The sequence below is a fragment of the Procambarus clarkii genome, chromosome 50 (genome assembly GCF_040958095.1).
Source record: "Procambarus clarkii isolate CNS0578487 chromosome 50, FALCON_Pclarkii_2.0, whole genome shotgun sequence".
In the NCBI taxonomy this organism is placed as follows: domain Eukaryota; kingdom Metazoa; phylum Arthropoda; class Malacostraca; order Decapoda; family Cambaridae; genus Procambarus; species Procambarus clarkii.
Genome location: NC_091199.1, coordinates 34,876,138 through 34,894,908, shown reverse-complemented (window position 1 = coordinate 34,894,908; position 18,771 = coordinate 34,876,138). Strand labels below are relative to the sequence as shown.

The 18,771-nt window shown below is 44.9% G+C and overlaps 1 protein-coding gene across 1 annotated transcript in view; it reads right to left on the bottom strand.

The window, feature by feature from the left end:
• The window catches only part of LOC138351745 (golgin subfamily A member 6-like protein 22), a 180,412-nt gene that overhangs the window by 62,062 nt on the left and 99,579 nt on the right, over nt 1-18,771 (bottom strand). Inside the window, exon 4 of the mRNA XM_069303773.1 lies at nt 10,352-10,432. Coding sequence (XP_069159874.1) covers nt 10,352-10,432 — 81 coding nt within the window. The remainder of the gene's footprint in view (nt 1-10,351; nt 10,433-18,771) is intronic.

The following is an 18,771-nucleotide window of genomic DNA, read 5'->3' as shown; positions in this document are numbered from 1 at the left end:
ATATAATCCACCACCAAATGACAGAAGACCTAGACAGGAATATGATAGAAACAACATGGCCACCATTAACATAATAGAAAGAGCAGCTTCTGTTGCTAGCAGGAATGGATCTGGACTACTAATTATGGGAGACTTCAACCATGGGAAGATAGATTGGAAGAACAGAGACCCGCATGGAGGACCAGAAACATGGAGAGCTAAGCTGCTGGACGTGGCAACAAGAAACTTTCTAAGCCAGCACATCAAAGAACCAACAAGAATGAGAGGAGAAGATGAACCAGCAATACTTGATTTGATATTTACCCTAAATGAGTGGGATATAAGAGAAGTTAAGATGGAAGCGCCCTTGGGAATGAGTGACCACAGTGTATTGAACTTTGAGTACCTGGTAGAGCTAGGACTTATCTCCCCCAAAAAAGAACTAGGAATCAAAAGGCTGGCATACCGAAAGGGAAATTATGAACAGATGAGAAGTTTCCTAAGTGAAATACCTCTGGGACACAGACCTCAGAGATAAGTCTGTACAGGGTTTGATGGACTATGTTACCCAAAAGTGCCAGGAGGCAGTAAACAGGTTCATCCCGGCCCAAAGGGAAAAATCAGAGAAGCAACAGAAGAATCCATGGTATAATAGGGCATGTATGGAAGCGAAGAAACTTAACAAAAGGGCGTGGAGGAACTTCCGTAATAACAGAACACCAGAAAGCAGAGAGAGATACCAGAGAACCAGGAATGAGTAAGTCAGGGGGAGAAGAGAAGCAGAGAAAAGTTTTGAAAATGATATAGCAAACAAAGCCAAGACCGAACCAAAGCTACTCCACAGTCACATCAGAAGGAAAACAACAGTGAAAGAACAGGTATTGAAACTTCGAACAGGCGATGACAGGTATACAGAGAATGACAGAGAGGTGTGTGAAGAACTCAACAAGAGGTTCCAGGAGGTCTTCACAATAGAACAAGGTGAGGTCACTGTGCTAGGAGAAAGGGAAGTAAACCAGGCGGCCTTGGAAGAGTTCGAAATTACCAGAGAGGAGGTGAAGAGACACCTGCTGGATCTGGATGTTAGAAAGGCTCTTGGTCCAGATGGGATCTCACCATGGATACTGAAAGAGTGTGCAGAGGCACTTTGCTTGCCACTCTCCATAGTGTATAGTAAGTCACTGGAGACGGGAGACCTACCAGAAATATGGAAGACGGCGAATGTGGTCCCAATATCCAAAAAGGGCGATAGGCAAGAGGCACTGAACTACAGGCCAGTGTCCTTGACTTATATACCATGCAAGGTGATAGAGAAGATCGTGAGAAAAAACCTGGTAACACATCTGGAGAGAAGGGACTTCGTGACAAATCGTCAACATGGGTTCAGGGAGGGTAAATCTTGCCTTACAGGCTTGATAGAATTCTACGATCAGGTGACAAAGATAAATCAGGAAAGAGAGGGCTGGGCGGACTGCATTTTCTTGGATTGTCAGAAAGCCGTTGACACAGTACCGCATAAGAGGCTAGTACATAAGCTGGAGAGACAGGCAGGTGTAGCTGGTAAGGTGCTCCAGTGGATAAGGGAGTATCTAAGCAATAGGAATCAGAGAGTTACGGTGAGGGATGAGACCTCCGATTGGCGTGAAGTCACCAGTGGAGTCCCACAGGGATCTGTACTCGGTCCTATCTTGTTTCTGATATATGTAAATGATCTCCCAGAGGGTATCGATTAATTTCTCTCAATGTTTGTGGACGATGCTAAAATTACGAGAAGGATTAAAACAGAAGAGGACTGTTTGAGGCTTCAAGAAGACCTAGACAAGCTGAAGGAATGGCCGAACAAATGGTTGTTAGAGTTTAACCCAACCAAATGTAATGTAATGAAGATAGGTGTAGGGAGCAGGAGGCCAGATACAAGGTATCATCTGGGAGAGGAAATTTTTCAGGAGTCAGAGAAGGAAAAAGACTTGGGGGTTGATATCACGCCAGACCTGTCTCCTGCAGCACATATCAAGCGGATAACATCAGAGGCATATGCGAGGCTGGCAAACATACGAACGGCATTCAGAAACTTGTGTAAAGAATCATTCAGAACTTTGTATACCACATATGTCAGGCCAATCCTGGAGTATGCAGCCCCAGCATGGAGTCCATATCTAGTCAAGGATAAGACTAAACTGGAAAAGGTTCAAAGGTTTGCCACCAGACTAGTACCCGAGCTGAGAGGTATGAGCTACGAGGAGAGACTACGGGAATTAAACCTCACTTCGCTGGAAGACAGAAGAGTTAGGGGGGACATGATCACCACATTCAAGATTCTGAAGGGAATTGATAGGGTAGATAAAGACAGTCTATTTAACACAAGGGGAACACGTACAAGGGGACACAGGTGGAAACTGAGTGCCCAAATGAGCCACAGAGATATTAGAAAGAACTTTTTTAGTGTCAGAGTGGTGGACAAATGGAATGCAATATTAAGTGATGTGGTGGAGGCAGACTCCATACAAAGTTTCAAGTGTAGATATGATAGAGCCCGATAGGCTCAGGAATCTGTACACCTGTTGATTGACGGTTGAGAGGCGGGACCAAAGAGCCAGAGCTCAACCCCCGCAAACACAACTAGGTGAGTACACACACACACACACACACACACACACACACACACACACACACACACACACACACACACACACACACACATCGAAGGGCATTGGTGGCTGAGTGGACAGCACGCTGCACACGTAATTTCGTTTTTTTTTCACACTGATACCCATGTTACCTAGCAGTAAATAGGTGCCCGGGAGTTAGACAGCTGTTATGGGCTACTTCCTGAGTGTGTGTGTGTGTATGTGTGTTAAAAAATTATTAGTAGTTAGTGACAGTTGAGAGGCGGGCCAAAAGAGCAGAGCTCAATCCCCACAAGGACAACTTGGTGAATGCAACTAGGTGCCTACACACACACACACACTCACACACACACACACACTCACACACACACACACACACACACACACACACACACACACACACACACACACACACACACACACACACACACACACACACACACACACACACACACACACAATGTTTGCTGACGACGCCAAAATTATGAGAAGGATTAAGACAGAGGAGGACAGCTTGAGGCTTCAAGAAGACCTGGACAAGCTGCAGGAATGGTCGAACAAATGGCTGTTAGAGTTTAATCCAAGCAAATGTAATGTAATGAAGATAGGGGTAGGAAGCAGGAGACCAGATACAAGGTATCACTTGGGAGATGAAATACTTCAAGAGTCCGAGAGAGAGAAAGACCTGGGGTTGATATCACGCCAGACCTGTCCCCTGATGCTCATATCAAGAGGATAACATCAGCAGCATATGCCAGGTTGGCTAACATAAGAACGGCCTTTAGAAACTTGTGTAAGGAATCTTTCAGAACATTATATACCACATATGTCAGACCAATCCTGGAGTATGCGGCACCAGCATGGAGTCCATATCTAGTCAAGCATAAGACTAAAATGGAAAAGGTTCAAAGGTTTGCCACCAGAGTAGTACCCGAGCTGAGAGGTATGAGCTACGAGGAGAGACTACGGGAATTAAACCTCACTTCGTTGGAAGACAGAAGAGTTAGGGGGGGACATGATCACCACATTCAAGATCCTCAAGGAAATTGACAGGGTTGATAAAGACAGGCTGTTTAACACAAGGGGCACACGCACTAGGGGACACAGGTGGAAACTGAGTGCCCAAATAAGCCACAGAGATATTAGAAAGAACTTTTTTAGTGTCAGAGTGGTTGACAAATGGAATGCATTAGGAAGTGATGTGGTGGAGGCTGATTCCATACACAGTTTCAAGTGTAGATATGATAGAGCCCAATAGGCTTAGGAACCTGTACACCTGTTGATTGACAGTTGAGAGGCGGGACCAAAAAGCCAGAGTCAACCCCCGCAAGCACAACTAGGTGAGTACAACTAGGTGAGTACACACACACACACACACACACACACACACACACACACGCTCAGAAGAGCGTGTGAAAGCGTGAAAAAGAGCTCAGAAGCAATGGACACAGTGAGGGAGGTAGCGATGCAAGCAGCTACCTCACAGGAAGGTGCACCACTCAACTGCTGGAGATGAAAAGATCAGTGGTAGTTGTAGGCATCAAAGAACAGGAAGGATCCAACAGGCAAGAATGGAATGGCAAGGATAGAGAGGCAGTACATGGGCTACTGAAGGGGTTACAGATGGAAGGGGCTGTACATAACATAGAGAAGGTTTTCAGGTTGGGCTGGTACAACGAGGACAGAAACCGACTTGTAAAGGTGGTGTTTACAAACGAAACCACGAAGGAGGACATTCTCGAAAGGAAGAGTCGTGTGCAGCATATGGAGGGATACAAAAAAGTATTCCTGCAGAGGGACAGGACGAAGAAGGAGAGAGCCAGGGCAGCAGAGGCAAGGAGGAAGCGCAGGGAGAGAGGAGCAAACCAGGAAATCACAGCCCTCATCACAACAGTCCCAGAGATAAGAGGAGAACCCAAAACCAGCATCCCAGCAACACCAGAGGGGAGGGCAACACAACCTCCCCCCTCTGCATAGAAACCCTTCCTTCCCCATTCACCCTAACTGCCCCCACCCAACCCTTCCTCCCACCCCACCCCATTCTGACCCTGACACCCCTTCCCCATTCCCATCATGTCCCCCCTCCCACCTTTTTCCCCCTGTCCCCCCTCCCCCTTCATCCCATACCCTCCCTATCCCTCCTCCCCCTCACTGCGTATCCTCCATGTCCCCCCTACCTCCTTAACCCACACCCTACCTGTCCCCCCTTCCCTTAAACCCCCACCCCCCACCCCAAAATCCTCTGAGACCCTGCAAACCACCTCACAGATCCTCTCACCCACGGAACAGCTTCCCACACCAGCAGAATGCTCGCCAAGAAAGGGACATAAAAATGAACAGAAGAAAGTGAGCTTCAAGGCGATGTACACTAACATAGATGGGATTTCAAATAAAACAAATGAACTTGGAGAATGGGCACTAGAAGAAAACCCAGACATAATAGCACTCACAGAAACAAAGTTAACGAAAATCATAACAAACGCAGTGTTTCCACAGGGCTACTATGTAGTGAGGAAAGAGAGAGAAGGGAGAGGAGGAGGTGGTGTAGCTCTGCTACTAAGAGAAGGTTGGAGTTTCGAAGAGATGGTAATTCAGAACTGTGAAGGTTTCAGTGACTACATTTCAGGCACCATAGCAACTGGAGGACTGAAAATTATATCCGTAGTCATATATAACCCCCCACCAAATGACAGAAGACCCAGACAGGAATATGATAGAAACAACTTGGCCACCATCAATATAATAGAGTAAGCAGCTTCTGTGGCTAGCAGGAACGGATCCAGACTTCTAATCATGGGAGACTTCAACCATGGGAAGATAGATTGGGGGAACAGAGACCCACATGGAGGCCCAGACACATGGAGAGCTAAGCTGCTGGATGTGGCATCAAGAAACTTTCTAAGTCAACACGTCAAGGGACTGACAAGATATGAGAGGAGGGGATGAACCAGCCTTGCTTGATCTGATATTTACCCTAAATGAGTCGGATATAAGGGAAGTTAAGTTGGAAGCCCCCTTGGGAATGAGTGATCATAGTGTATTGAGCTTTGAGTACCTGGTTGAGCTGGGATTTATCACCCCCAAAAAAGAACTGGGAACCAAAGGGCTGGCGTACCGAAAGGGAAACTATGAGGAAATGAATAAATTCCTATGGGACACAGAACTCGGAACCAAGTCCGTACAAGACATGATGGACTATGTCACCCAAAAATGTCAGGAGGCTGTAAGCAGGTTTGTCCCAGCCCGACAGGAAAAAACAGAGAAGCAAAGGAAGAATCCGTGGTTTAATAAGGAATGTATGAAAGCAAAGGAGCAGAACAAAAGGGCATGGAGGAACTTCCGTAATAACAGAACACCAGAAAGTAGAGAGAGATACCAGAGAATCAGGAACGAGTATGTCAGTGTGAGAAGAGCAGCTGAGAAAAGGTATGAAAATGATATAGCTAATAAAGCCAAGACCGAACCCAAGCTACTACACAGTCACATCAGGAGGAAGACAACAGTGAAGGAACAGGTGATGAAACTTAGGGTGGGCGAGGACAGGTACACAGAGAATGACAAAGAGGTGTGTGTGAAGAACTCAACAAAAGGTTCCAGGAGGTCTTTACAATAGAACAGGGAGATGTAGCGGCGCTAGAAGAGGTGGCAGCAAACCAGGTGACCTTGGATAGGTTCGAAATTACAAGAGATGAGGTCGAGAAGCACCTATTGGAGCTGGATGTGAGAAAAGCTGTTGGGCCGGATGGAATCTCGCCATGGGTCTTGAAAGAGTGTGCAGGAGCACTTTGCCTACCACTCTCCATAGTGTATAGTAGGTCACTGGAAACGGGGGACCTACCAGAAATATGGAAGACTGCTAATGTAGAACCAATGTGCAAAAAGTGTGACAGACAAGAGGCACTGAACTACAGGCCAGTGTCCTTAACTTGTATACCATGCAAGGTGATGGAGAAGATTGTGAGAAAAAACCTAGTAACATATCTGGAGAGAAGAGACTTCGTGACAACCCATCAACATGGGTTCAGGGAGGGTAAATCTTGCCTTACAGGATTGATAGAATTCTACGATCAGGTGACAAAGATTAAACAAGAAAGAGAAGGGTGGGCGGACTGCATTTTTTGGGACTGTCGGAAAGCCTTTGACACAGTACCCCATAAAAGGTTGATGCATAAGCTAGAGAAACAGACAGGAGTAACTGGTAGGGCGCTCCAGTGGATAAGGGAGTACCTAAACAATAGGAAGCAGAGAGTTACAGTGAGGGGTGAGACCTTAGACTGGCGTGAAGTCACCAGTGGAGTCCCACAGGGCTCTGTACTTGGACCTATCCTGTTTCTGATATACGTAAATGATCTCCCAGAGGGTATAGACTCATTCCTCTCAATGTTTGCTGACGACGCCAAAATTATGAGAAAGATTAAGACAGAGGAGGACAGCTTGAGGCTTCAAGAAGACCTGGACAAGCTGCAGGAATGGTCGAACAAATGGCTGTTAGAGTTTAATCCAAGCATATGTAATGTAATGAAGATAGGGGTAGGAAGCAGGAGACCAGATACAAGGTATCACTTGGGAGATGAAATACTTCAAGAGTCCGCGAGAGAGAAAGACCTGGGGGTTGATATCACGCCAGACCTGTCCCCTGATGCTCATATCAAGAGGATAACAGCAGCAGCATATGCCAGGTTGGCTAACATAAGAACGGCCTTTAGAAACTTGTGTAAGGAATCTTTCAGAACATTATATACCTCATATGTCAGACCAATCCTGGAGTATACGGCACCAGCATGGAGTCCGTATCTAGTCAAGCATAAGACTAAAATGGAAAAGGTTCAAAGGTTTGCCACCAGACTAGTACCCGAGCTGAGAGGTATGAACTACGAGGAGAGACTACGGGAATTAAACCTCACTTCGTTGGAAGACAGAAGAGTTAGACAGAAGACGAGGCAGAAACAAATGGGCAAAGTTTCTTTCACCCTGAATGCCCCTGTTACCTAGCAGTAAATAGGTACCTGGGAGTTAGTCAGCTGTCACGGGCTGCTTCCTGGGGGTGGAGGCCTGGTCGAGGACCGGGCCGCGGGGACACTAAAGCCCCGAAATCATCTCAAGATAACCTCAAGTTAGGGGGGACATGATCACCACATTCAAGATCCTCAAGGGAATTGACAGGGTTGATAAAGACAGGCTGTTTAACACAAGGGACACACGCACTAGGGGGCACAGGTGGAAACTGAGTGCCCAAATGAGCCACAGAGATATTAGAAAGAACTTTTTTAGTGTCAGAGTGGTTGACAAATGGAATGCATTAGGAAGTGATGTGGTGGAGGCTGACTCCATACAGAGTTTCAAGTGTAGATATGATAGAGCCCAATAGGCTCAGGAACCTGTACACCTGTTGATTGACATTTGAGAGGCGGGACCAAAGAGCCAGAGCTCAACCCCCGCAAGCACAACTAGGTGAGTACAACTAGGTGAGTACACGCGCGTCCCCTGGTTGAGAGGCGGGACCAAAGAGCCAGAGTTCAACCCCCACAAGCACAAATAGATGAGTACAATTTGGTGAGTACACAAACAGATCCATACATCTGCGGACTACATTTATTTGGACTGTCGGAAAGCCTTTGACACAGTACCCCATATAAGGCACATGCTTAAGTTGGAAAAACAGGCAGGAGTAACTGGCAGGGCGCTCCAGTGGATAAGGGGGAATCTAAGCAATAGGAAGCAGAGAGTTACAGTGAGGGGTGAGACCTCAGATTGGCGTGAAGTCACCAGTGGAGTCCTACAGGGCTCTGTAGGGCTCAAAATGATCTTCCAGAGGGTATAGACTCATTCCTCTCAATGTTTGCTGACGACGCCAAACTTATGAGAAAGATTAAGACAGAGGAGGACAGCTTGAGGCTTCAAGAAGACCTGGACAAGCTGCAGGAATGGTCGAACAAATGGTTGTTAGAGTTTAACCCACGCAAATGTTATGTAATGAAGATAGGTGTAGGGAGCAGGAGACCAGATACAAGGTATAGTTTAGGAGATGAAATCCTGCAAGAGTCAGAGACAGAGAAAGACCTGGGGGTTGATATCAGGCCAGACATGTCCCCTGAAGCTCATATCAGGAGGATAACATGAGCGGCATATGCCAGGTTGGCTAACATGAGAACGGTTTTTAGAAACTTGTGTCAAGAATCTTTCAAAACATTATATACCACATATGTCAGACCAATCCTGGAGTATGCGGCTCCAGCATGGAGTCCATATCTAGTCCAGCATAAGACTAAACTGAAAAGGTTCAAAGGTTTGCCACCAGACTAGAACCAGAACTGAGGGGTATGAGCTTAGAGGAGAGACTACGGGAATTAAACATCACGTCACTGGGAGACAGAAGAGTTAGAGGGGACCTGATCACCACATACAAGATTCTCAGAGGAATTGATAGGGTAGATAAAGACAGACTTTTTAACACAAGGGGCACACGCACTAGGGAACACAGGTGGAAATTGAGTGGCCAAATGAGCCATAGAGACGTTAGAAAGAATTTTTCAGTGTCAGAGTAGTAGACATATGGAATGCATTAGGAAGGGATGTGGTGGAAGCTGACTCCATACACAGATTCAAGTATAGATATGATAGAGCCCAATAGGCTCAGGAACCTGTACACCTGTTGATTGACGGTTGAGAGGCGGGACCAAAGAGCCAGAGCTCAACCCCCACAAGCAAAATTAGGTAAGTACAATTATGTAAGTACACACACACACACACACACACACACACATCAGGAGAGGGGCCTGATAGCTGAGTGGACAGCGCTCTGTTCTCGTAATCCTATGGTCCGGGTTCGATCCCTGGTGATGGCAGAAATAAAATGGTAATTATCTTTCACCATGATGCGCCTGTTATCCAGCAGTACATAGGTACCTGGGAGTTAGATAGCTGTTACAGGCTGCTTCCTGGGGGTATGTGTGTGTGTGTGCGGGGAGAAAATAGTTGGTAGTTATTAACAGTTGATTGATTGAGAGTTGAGAGGTAGACCGAAAGAGCAGAGCACATATTTGATGTTAAAAAGACGTCTTAATATAAATAGTTACAGAGTCACCTTTCTGAGACCAAATAAAAACGTCAAACAACGTTTTATGTTTGCTAGGATGATATTGATTGTTGGCCTAGCACGACCTTGACGGATGACCAGGTACGACCTCAATGATTGAACTGGCGCAAACTTGATGACTGACCTGGCATGATACTGATTGTTGGCCTAGCACGACCTTGACGGATGACCAGGTACGACCTCAATGATTGAACTGGCGCAAACTTGATGACTGACCTGGCATGATACTATTTGTTGGCCTAGCACGACCTTGACGGATGACCAAGTACGACCTCAATGATTGACCTGGCATGATATTGTTTGTTGGCCTAGCACGACCTTGATGGATGACCTGGCATGACCTGAACTGTCGACCTGGCTCGACCTTTACTGCCAACCTGGCACAACCTGTACTGTCAACCTGACACGGCCTGTACTCTCGACCTGACACGGCCTGTACTGTCAACCTGACACGGCCTGTACTGTCACCCTGACACGGCCTGTACTGTCGACCTAACATGACCTGGATTGTCGACCTGCATGGTTGATCTCACTAAACTTGGATGGTTGACCTGGCCCGACCTGGATAGTTAACCTGGCACAACCTGGATAATTAACTTGGCACGACCTGGATGGTTAACCTGGTATTGTTTGGATGATATACAATTACCTGTCAGGTTTGATGAAGTAGACGCCATCCAGCCTCGCTCCCTGGCGGTACAGGTCAGCACAGTCCTTGGGCGTTGTCTCCCTGCCAATATTAGACCATTGTAATGTTTCCTTCAATTGATGTTCATTGTTTCAACTGTAGAAAAAATTGTCTCCAGTTATTTCATATTCAAATTAAAACAAATATATATATATATATATATATATATATATATATATATATATATATATATATATATATATATATATATATATATATATATATATATATATATATATATATATAACTGAAAACTCACACCCCAGAAGTGGCTCGAACCCATACTCCCAGGAGCAACGCAACTGGTATGTACAAGACGCCTTAATCCACTTGACCATCACGACCGGACATAATGAGGTGATAGCCGAGGCTATTTGAACCACCCCACCGCCGGCACTCGGATAGTAATCTTGGGCATAGAATTTTACCAAATCACCTCATTCTTTGGGGCACACGTGAGGAACACAAATGCGAACAAGCCTGAATGGTCCCCAGGACAATATGCAACTGAAAACTCACACCCCAGAAGTGACTCGAACCCATACTCCCAGAAGCAACGCAACTGGTATGTACAAGACGCCTTAATCCACTTGACCATCACGACCAGACATAGCCTCGGCTATCACCTCATTATAGACTCCGCTCCAATATAGAAGCATCAAGAAATATGGACCAATAGGCTTTCTACAAATCACTGCCATTCAATACCCATTGTTTCGTGTTCTGTCTTGTGTTTAGGAATTTAATACCCTATTAATACCACCTCACCCCATCCACCTCACTCAAATGTAGATATAAACAAATCGAAGATGCGTAAGTTCTATTCAGTTGTGTATGTGTAAGCTAAAGTCTTTGAAAATGTAATAAGTTTTACGAAACGCGCTGTCAACGAAAGTGTCGCGTCAGACTAGAAATAAAAATGAATTTTGGAGAATTGATTTTTGAATTACCATCAACAGTGAAAAGAAACGTACGAAAGATCGAGAAAATTCGTGTTAGAATTATTAATCATACTTTTTCGGTCATATTTAATAATATATATATATATATATATATATATATATATATATATATATATATATATATATATATATATATATATATATATATATATATATATATATATTTTAAAAAACCTAGAAGGGGTACCACCTCCGGTGCAAATGTAGGGACCCATAGCCTCGGAGAAGAAAATAAAGAGTACTCAGAGAAGACCTTGTTGATCCTCACTGAACACTTTGATATTTTCTTCTCCTACCACCCCTATTCTTTTGGTAAGTGTGTATATTTATCTAACTTTATTTGAAAATGTCATTACACAAAAAAAGTTACAATATTGATTACATGCAGGGTACAAGGCTGCTTGTCACAAGTTGAACAGCTCCTCCAGCTCCTCAGATGGCGAGCAGGAACCGTGGATGCAGTGAGCATTTCCTCTCTGAATTGCCACACTAAGGCGCTGAAAAAGAAAACTGGCAGCTCTAGGGTCTCTAGTTGTTTCGATTAAGTTAGACCCCAACTCCTTCAAAAAGCTAGCAGCACTTTTACCCCAGGCACCAAGTGTCTCTGAGGCAATGGGGACAAAATTGTAGTGGTGCTCAAGGTCTCTGTATTTACGTGACTTGGCCGCTTCCCGGTGATTGGCAGCTCCTCCTGCTTGTGTAGCACTGAAGTCAACATAGGTATTGGCTAAAGTTGAAACGCAAGTGTAGTCCCACACCAACTGTCTACCATTCTTCCAGGGGTTCACCGTAATTCCGTCTGGGCGACCGACAGGCTCATCAGAGTTGCGGGACATTAGGTAACGGGGCTCTCTCTCTGCTGGACAACCGGCTGTGGTAAGGCTTCTCTTGATAATGTCATTAACCTCGCCGTGTCTTGCATGCCCTCCTCCCGTCCTTTGGCAAAGAAGGCAATATATATATATATATATATATATATATATATATATATATATATATATATATATATATATATATATATATATATATATATATATATATATATATATATATATATATCTATATATATCTATATATATATATATATATATATATATAACTGAAAACTCACACCCCAGAAGTGACTCGAACCCATACTCCCAGAAGCAACGCAACTGGTATGTACAAGACGCCTTAATCCACTTGACCATCACGACCGGACATAATGAGGTGATAGCCGAGGCTATTTGAACCAACCTACCGCCGGCACTCGGATAGTAATCTTGGGCATAGCATTTTACCAAATCACCTCATTCTTTGGGGCACACGTGAGGAACACAAATGCGAACAAGCCTGAATGGTCCCCAGGACAATATGCAACTGAAAACTCACACCCCAGAAGTGACTCGAACAGTTGCATATTGTCCTGGGGACCATTCAGGCTTGTTCGCATTTGTGTTCCTCACGTGTGCCCAAAGAATGAGGTGATTTGGTAATTGCTATGCCCAAGATTACTATCCGAGTGCCGGCAGTGGGGTGGTTCAAATAGCCTCGGCTATCACCTCATTATGTCCGGTCGTAATGGTCAAGTGGATTAAGGCGTCTTGTACACACCAGTTGCGTTGCTTCTGGGAGTATGGGTTCGAGTCACTTCTGGGGTGTGAGTTTTCAGTTGCATATTGTCCTGGGGACCATTCAGGCTTGTTCGCATTTGTGTTCCTCACGTGTGCCCCAAAGAATGAGGTGATTTGGTAAAATGCTATGCCCAAGATTACTATCCGAGTGCCGGCGGTGGGGTGGTTCAAATAGCCTCGGCTATCACCTCATTATGTCTGGTCGTGATGGTCAAGTGGATTAAGGCGTCTTGTACATACCAGTTGCGTTGCTTCTGGGAGTATGGGTTCGAGTCACTTCTGGGGTGTGAGTTTTCAGTTGCATATTGTCCTGGGGACCATTCAGGCTTGTTCGCATTTGTGTTCCTCACGTGTGCCCCAAAGAATGAGGTGATTTGGTAAAATGCTATGCCCAAGATTACTATCCGAGTGCCGGCCGTGGGGTGGTTCAAATAGCCTCGGCTATCACCTCATTATGTCCGGTCGTGATGGTCAAGTGGATTAAGGCGTCTTGTACATACCAGTTGCGTTGCTTCTGGGAGTATGGGTTCGAGTCACTTCTGGGGTGTGAGTTTTCAGTTGCATATTGTCCTGGGGACCATTCAGGCTTGTTCGCATTTGTGTTCCTCACGTGTGCCCCAAAGAATAAGGTGATTTGGTAAAATGCTATGCCCAAGATTACTATCCGAGTGCCGGCGGTGGGGTGGTTCAAATAGCCTCGGCTATCACCTCATTATGTCCGGTCGTGATGGTCAAGTGGATTAAGGCGTCTTGTACATACCAGTTGCGTTGCTTCTGGGAGTATGGGTTCGAGTCACTTCTGGGGTGTGAGTTTTCAGTTGCATATTGTCCTGGGGACCATTCAGGCTTGTTCGCATATATATATATATATATATATATATATATATATATATATATATATATATATATATATATATATATATATATATATATTATTAAATATGACCGAAAAAGTAAGATTAATAATTCTAACACGAATTTTCTCAATCTTTCGTACATTTCTTTTCACTGTTGGAGGTAAATCAAAAATCAATTCTCCAAAATTCATTTTTATTTCTAGTCTGACGCGACACGAGCACGTTTCGTAAAACTTATTACATTTTCAAAGACTTTAGTTTACAAATACACAACTGAATAGAACTTACGCATCTCCGATTTTATATCTACATTTGATTGAGGTGGATGGGGTGAGGTGGCATTAATAGGGTATTAATTTCATCAACACAAGACGGAACAAGAGGTGGTATTAATAGGGTATTAATTTCATCAACACAAGACAGAACACGAAACAATCGGTATTGAATAGAAGTGTTTGTAAAAAACAATATTGGTCCATATTTCTTGATGCTTCTATATTGGAGCGGAGTCTTGAGGTGGGTAGAATATAGTTGTGCATTAATTGGCTGTTGATTGCTGGTGTTGACTTCTTGATGTGTAGTGCCTCACAAACGTCAAGCCGCCTGCTATCGCTGTATCTATCGATGATTTCTGTGTTGTTTACTAGGATTTCTCTGCCGATGGTTTGGTTGTGGGAAGAGATTATATGTTCTTTAATGGAGCCCTGTTGCTTATGCATCGTTAAACGCCAAGAAAGAGATGTTGTTGTCTTGCCTATATACTGGGTTTACCTATATACACACTGCAGTCTACACTAAGGACCGAACATAGGAATGTGCCTAAATGCCAACAGCGACTGCCCAGACAGGTACAAGAGGAGTGTTGTTAACGCATATGTCGACCGTGCTCTCAGCCACAGCTCAGAATGGAAGCATGTCGACGAAGAACTCTGTAGGGTAAGACAGGTCCTAGTCAACAACGGCTTCTCCAATGGTTTCGTCGAAGACATCATAAGAAGGAAAGTGAAACACCATGCAACCTCTGAAGAGACAACTAACACAACACCTATACCCCCTATTAGACTATTTTACAGGAACTTCTTTTCCACAGCTCATAAAACGGAGGAAAGGGTCCTGAAAGATATTGCTAATAGAAACGTTATCCCTACAGACAAAAATCAGAGGATACAACTGACGATTTACTATAAAACCAGAAAAACGGCCAGCCTACTCATGAGAAACTCTCCTGACACAAAAGAGAACGCTTTAAAAGAGACTAACGTCGTCTATGCCTTCAAATGCCCTCTTGGGGACTGTAAGCTCCAAAAAAACCAGTATATAGGCAAGACAACAACATCTCTTTCTAGGCGTTTAACGATGCATAAGCAACAGGGCTCCATTAAAGAACATATAATCTCTTCCCACAACCAAACCATCGCCAGAGAAATCCTAGTAAACAACACGGAAATCATCGATAGATACAGCGATAGCAGGCGGCTTGACGTTTGCGAGGCACTACACATCAAGAAGTCAACACCAACAATCAACAGCCAATTAATGCACAACTATATTCTACCCACCTCAAGACTCCGCTCCAATATAGAAGCATCAAGAAATATGGACCAATAGGCTTTCTACAAATCACTGCCATTCAATACCCATTGTTTCGTGTTCTGTCTTGTGTTTAGGAATTTAATACCCTATTAATACCACCTCATCCCATCCACCTCACTCAAATGTATATATAAACAAATCGAAGATGCGTAAGTTCTATTTAGTTGTGTATGTGTAAGCTAAAGTCTTTGAAAATGTAATAAGTTTTACGAAACGCGCTGTCAACGAAAGTGTCGCGTCAGACTAGAAATAAAAATGAATTTTGGAGAATTGATTTTTGAATTACCATCAACAGTGAAAAGAAACGTACGAAAGATCGAGAAAATTCGTGTTAGAATTATTAATCTTACTTTTTCGGTCATATTTATTAATATATATATATATATATATATATATATATATATATATATATATATATATATATATATATATATATATATATATATATATATATATATATATATATATGCGAACAAGCCAGAATGGTCCCCAGGACAATATGCAACTGAAAACTCACACCCCAGAAGTGACTCGAACCCATACTCCCAGAAGCAACGCAACTGGTATGTACAAGACGCCTTAATCCACTTGACCATCACGACCGGACATAATGAGGTGATAGCCGAGGCTATTTGAACCACCCCACCGCCGGCACTCGGATAGTTATCTTGGGCATAGCATTTTACCAAATCACCTCATTCTTAGGGGCACACGTGAGGAACACAAATGCGAACAAGCCAGAATGGTCCCCTGGACAATATGCAACTGAAAACTCACACCCCAGAAGTGACTCGAACCCATACTCCCAGAAGCAACGCAACTGGTATGTACAAGATGCCTTAATCCACTTGACCATCACGACCGGACATAATGAGGTGATAGCCGAGGCTATTTGAACCACCCCACCGCCGGCACTCGGATAGTTATCTTGGGCATAGCATTTTACCAAATCACCTCATTCTTAGGGGCACACGTGAGGAACACAAATGCGAACAAGCCAGAATGGTCCCCTGGACAATATGCAACTGAAAACTCACACCCCAGAAGTGACTCGAACCCATACTCCCAGAAGCAACGCAACTGGTATGTACAAGACGCCTTAATCCACTTGACCATCACGACCGGACATAATGAGGTGATAGCCGAGGCTATTTGAACCACCCCACCGCCGGCACTCGGATAGTTATCTTGGGCATAGCATTTTACCAAATCACCTCATTCTTAGGGGCACACGTGAGGAACACAAATGCGAACAAGCCAGAATGGTCCCCTGGACAATATGCAACTGAAAACTCACACCCCAGAAGTGACTCGAACCCATACTCCCAGAAGCAACGCAACTGGTATGTACAAGACGCCTTAATCCACTTGACCATCACGACCGGACATAATGAGGTGATAGCCGAGGCTATTTGAACCACCCCACCGCCGGCACTCGGATAGTTATCTTGGGCATAGCATTTTACCAAATCACCTCATTCTTAGGGGCACACGTGAGGAACACAAATGCGAACAAGCCAGAATGGTCCCCTGGACAATATGCAACTGAAAACTCACACCCCAAAAGTGACTCGAACCCATACTCCCAGAAGCAACGCAACTGGTATGTACAAGACGCCTTAATCCACTTGACCATCACGACCGGACATAATGAGGTGATAGCCGAGGCTATTTGAACCACCCCACCGCCGGCACTCGGATAGTTATCTTGGGCATAGCATTTTACCAAATCACCTCATTCTTAGGGGCACACGTGAGGAACACAAATGCGAACAAGCCAGAATGGTCCCCTGGACAATATGCAACTGAAAACTCACACCCCAGAAGTGACTCGAACCCATACTCCCAGAAGCAACGCAACTGGTATGTACAAGACGCCTTAATCCACTTGACCATCACGACCGGACATAATGAGGTGATAGCCGAGGCTATTTGAACCACCCCACCGCCGGCACTCGGATAGTTATCTTGGGCATAGCATTTTACCAAATCACCTCATTCTTAGGGGCACACGTGAGGAACACAAATGCGAACAAGCCAGAATGGTCCCCTGGACAATATGCAACTGAAAACTCACACCCCAGAAGTGACTCGAACCCATACTCCCAGAAGCAACGCAACTGGTATGTACAAGACGCCTTAATCCACTTGACCATCACGACCGGACATAATGAGGTGATAGCCGAGGCTATTTGAACCACCCCACCGCCGGCACTCGGATAGTTATCTTGGGCATAGCATTTTACCAAATCACCTCATTCTTAGGGGCACACGTGAGGAACACAAATGCGAACAAGCCAGAATGGTCCCCTGGACAATATGCAACTGAAAACTCACACCCCAGAAGTGACTCGAACCCATACTCCCAGAAGCAACGCAACTGGTATGTACAAGACGCCTTAATCCACTTGACCATCACGACCGGACATAATGAGGTGATAGCCGAGGCTATTTGAACCACCCCACCGCCGGCACTCGGATAGTTATCTTGGGCATAGCATTTTACCAAATCACCTCATTCTTAGGGGCACACGTGAGGAACACAAATGCGAACAAGCCAGAATGGTCCCCTGGACAATATGCAACTGAAAACTCACACCCCAGAAGTGACTCGAACCCATACTCCCAGAAGCAACGCAACTGGTATGTACAAGACGCCTTAATCCACTTGACCATCACGACCGGACATAATGAGGTGATAGCCGAGGCTATTTGAACCACCCCACCGCCGGCACTCGGATAGTTATCTTGGGCATAGCATTTTACCAAATCACCTCATTCTTAGGGGCACACGTGAGGAACACAAATGCGAACAAGCCAGAATGGTCCCCTGGACAATATGCAACTGAAAACTCACACCCCAGAAGTGACTCGAACCCATACTCCCAGAAGCAACGCAACTGGTATGTACAAGACGCCTTAATCCACTTGACCATCACGACCGGACATAATGAGGTGATAGCCGAGGCTATTTGAACCACCCCACCGCCGGCACTCGGATAGTTATCTTGGGCATAGCATTTTACCAAATCACCTCATTCTTAGGGGCACACGTGAGGAACACAAATGCGAACAAGCCAGAATGGTCCCCTGGACAATATGCAACTGAAAACTCACACCCCCAGAAGTGACTCAAACCCATACTCCCAGAAGCAACGCAACTGGTATGTACAAGACGCCTTAATCCACTTGACCATCACGACCGGACATAATGAGGTGATAGCCGAGGCTATTTGAACCACCCCACCGCCGGCACTCGTTATGTCCGGTCGTGATGGTCAAGTGGATTAAGGCGTCTTGTACATACCAGTTGCGTTGCTTCTGGGAGTATGGGTTCGAGTCACTTCTGGGGTGTT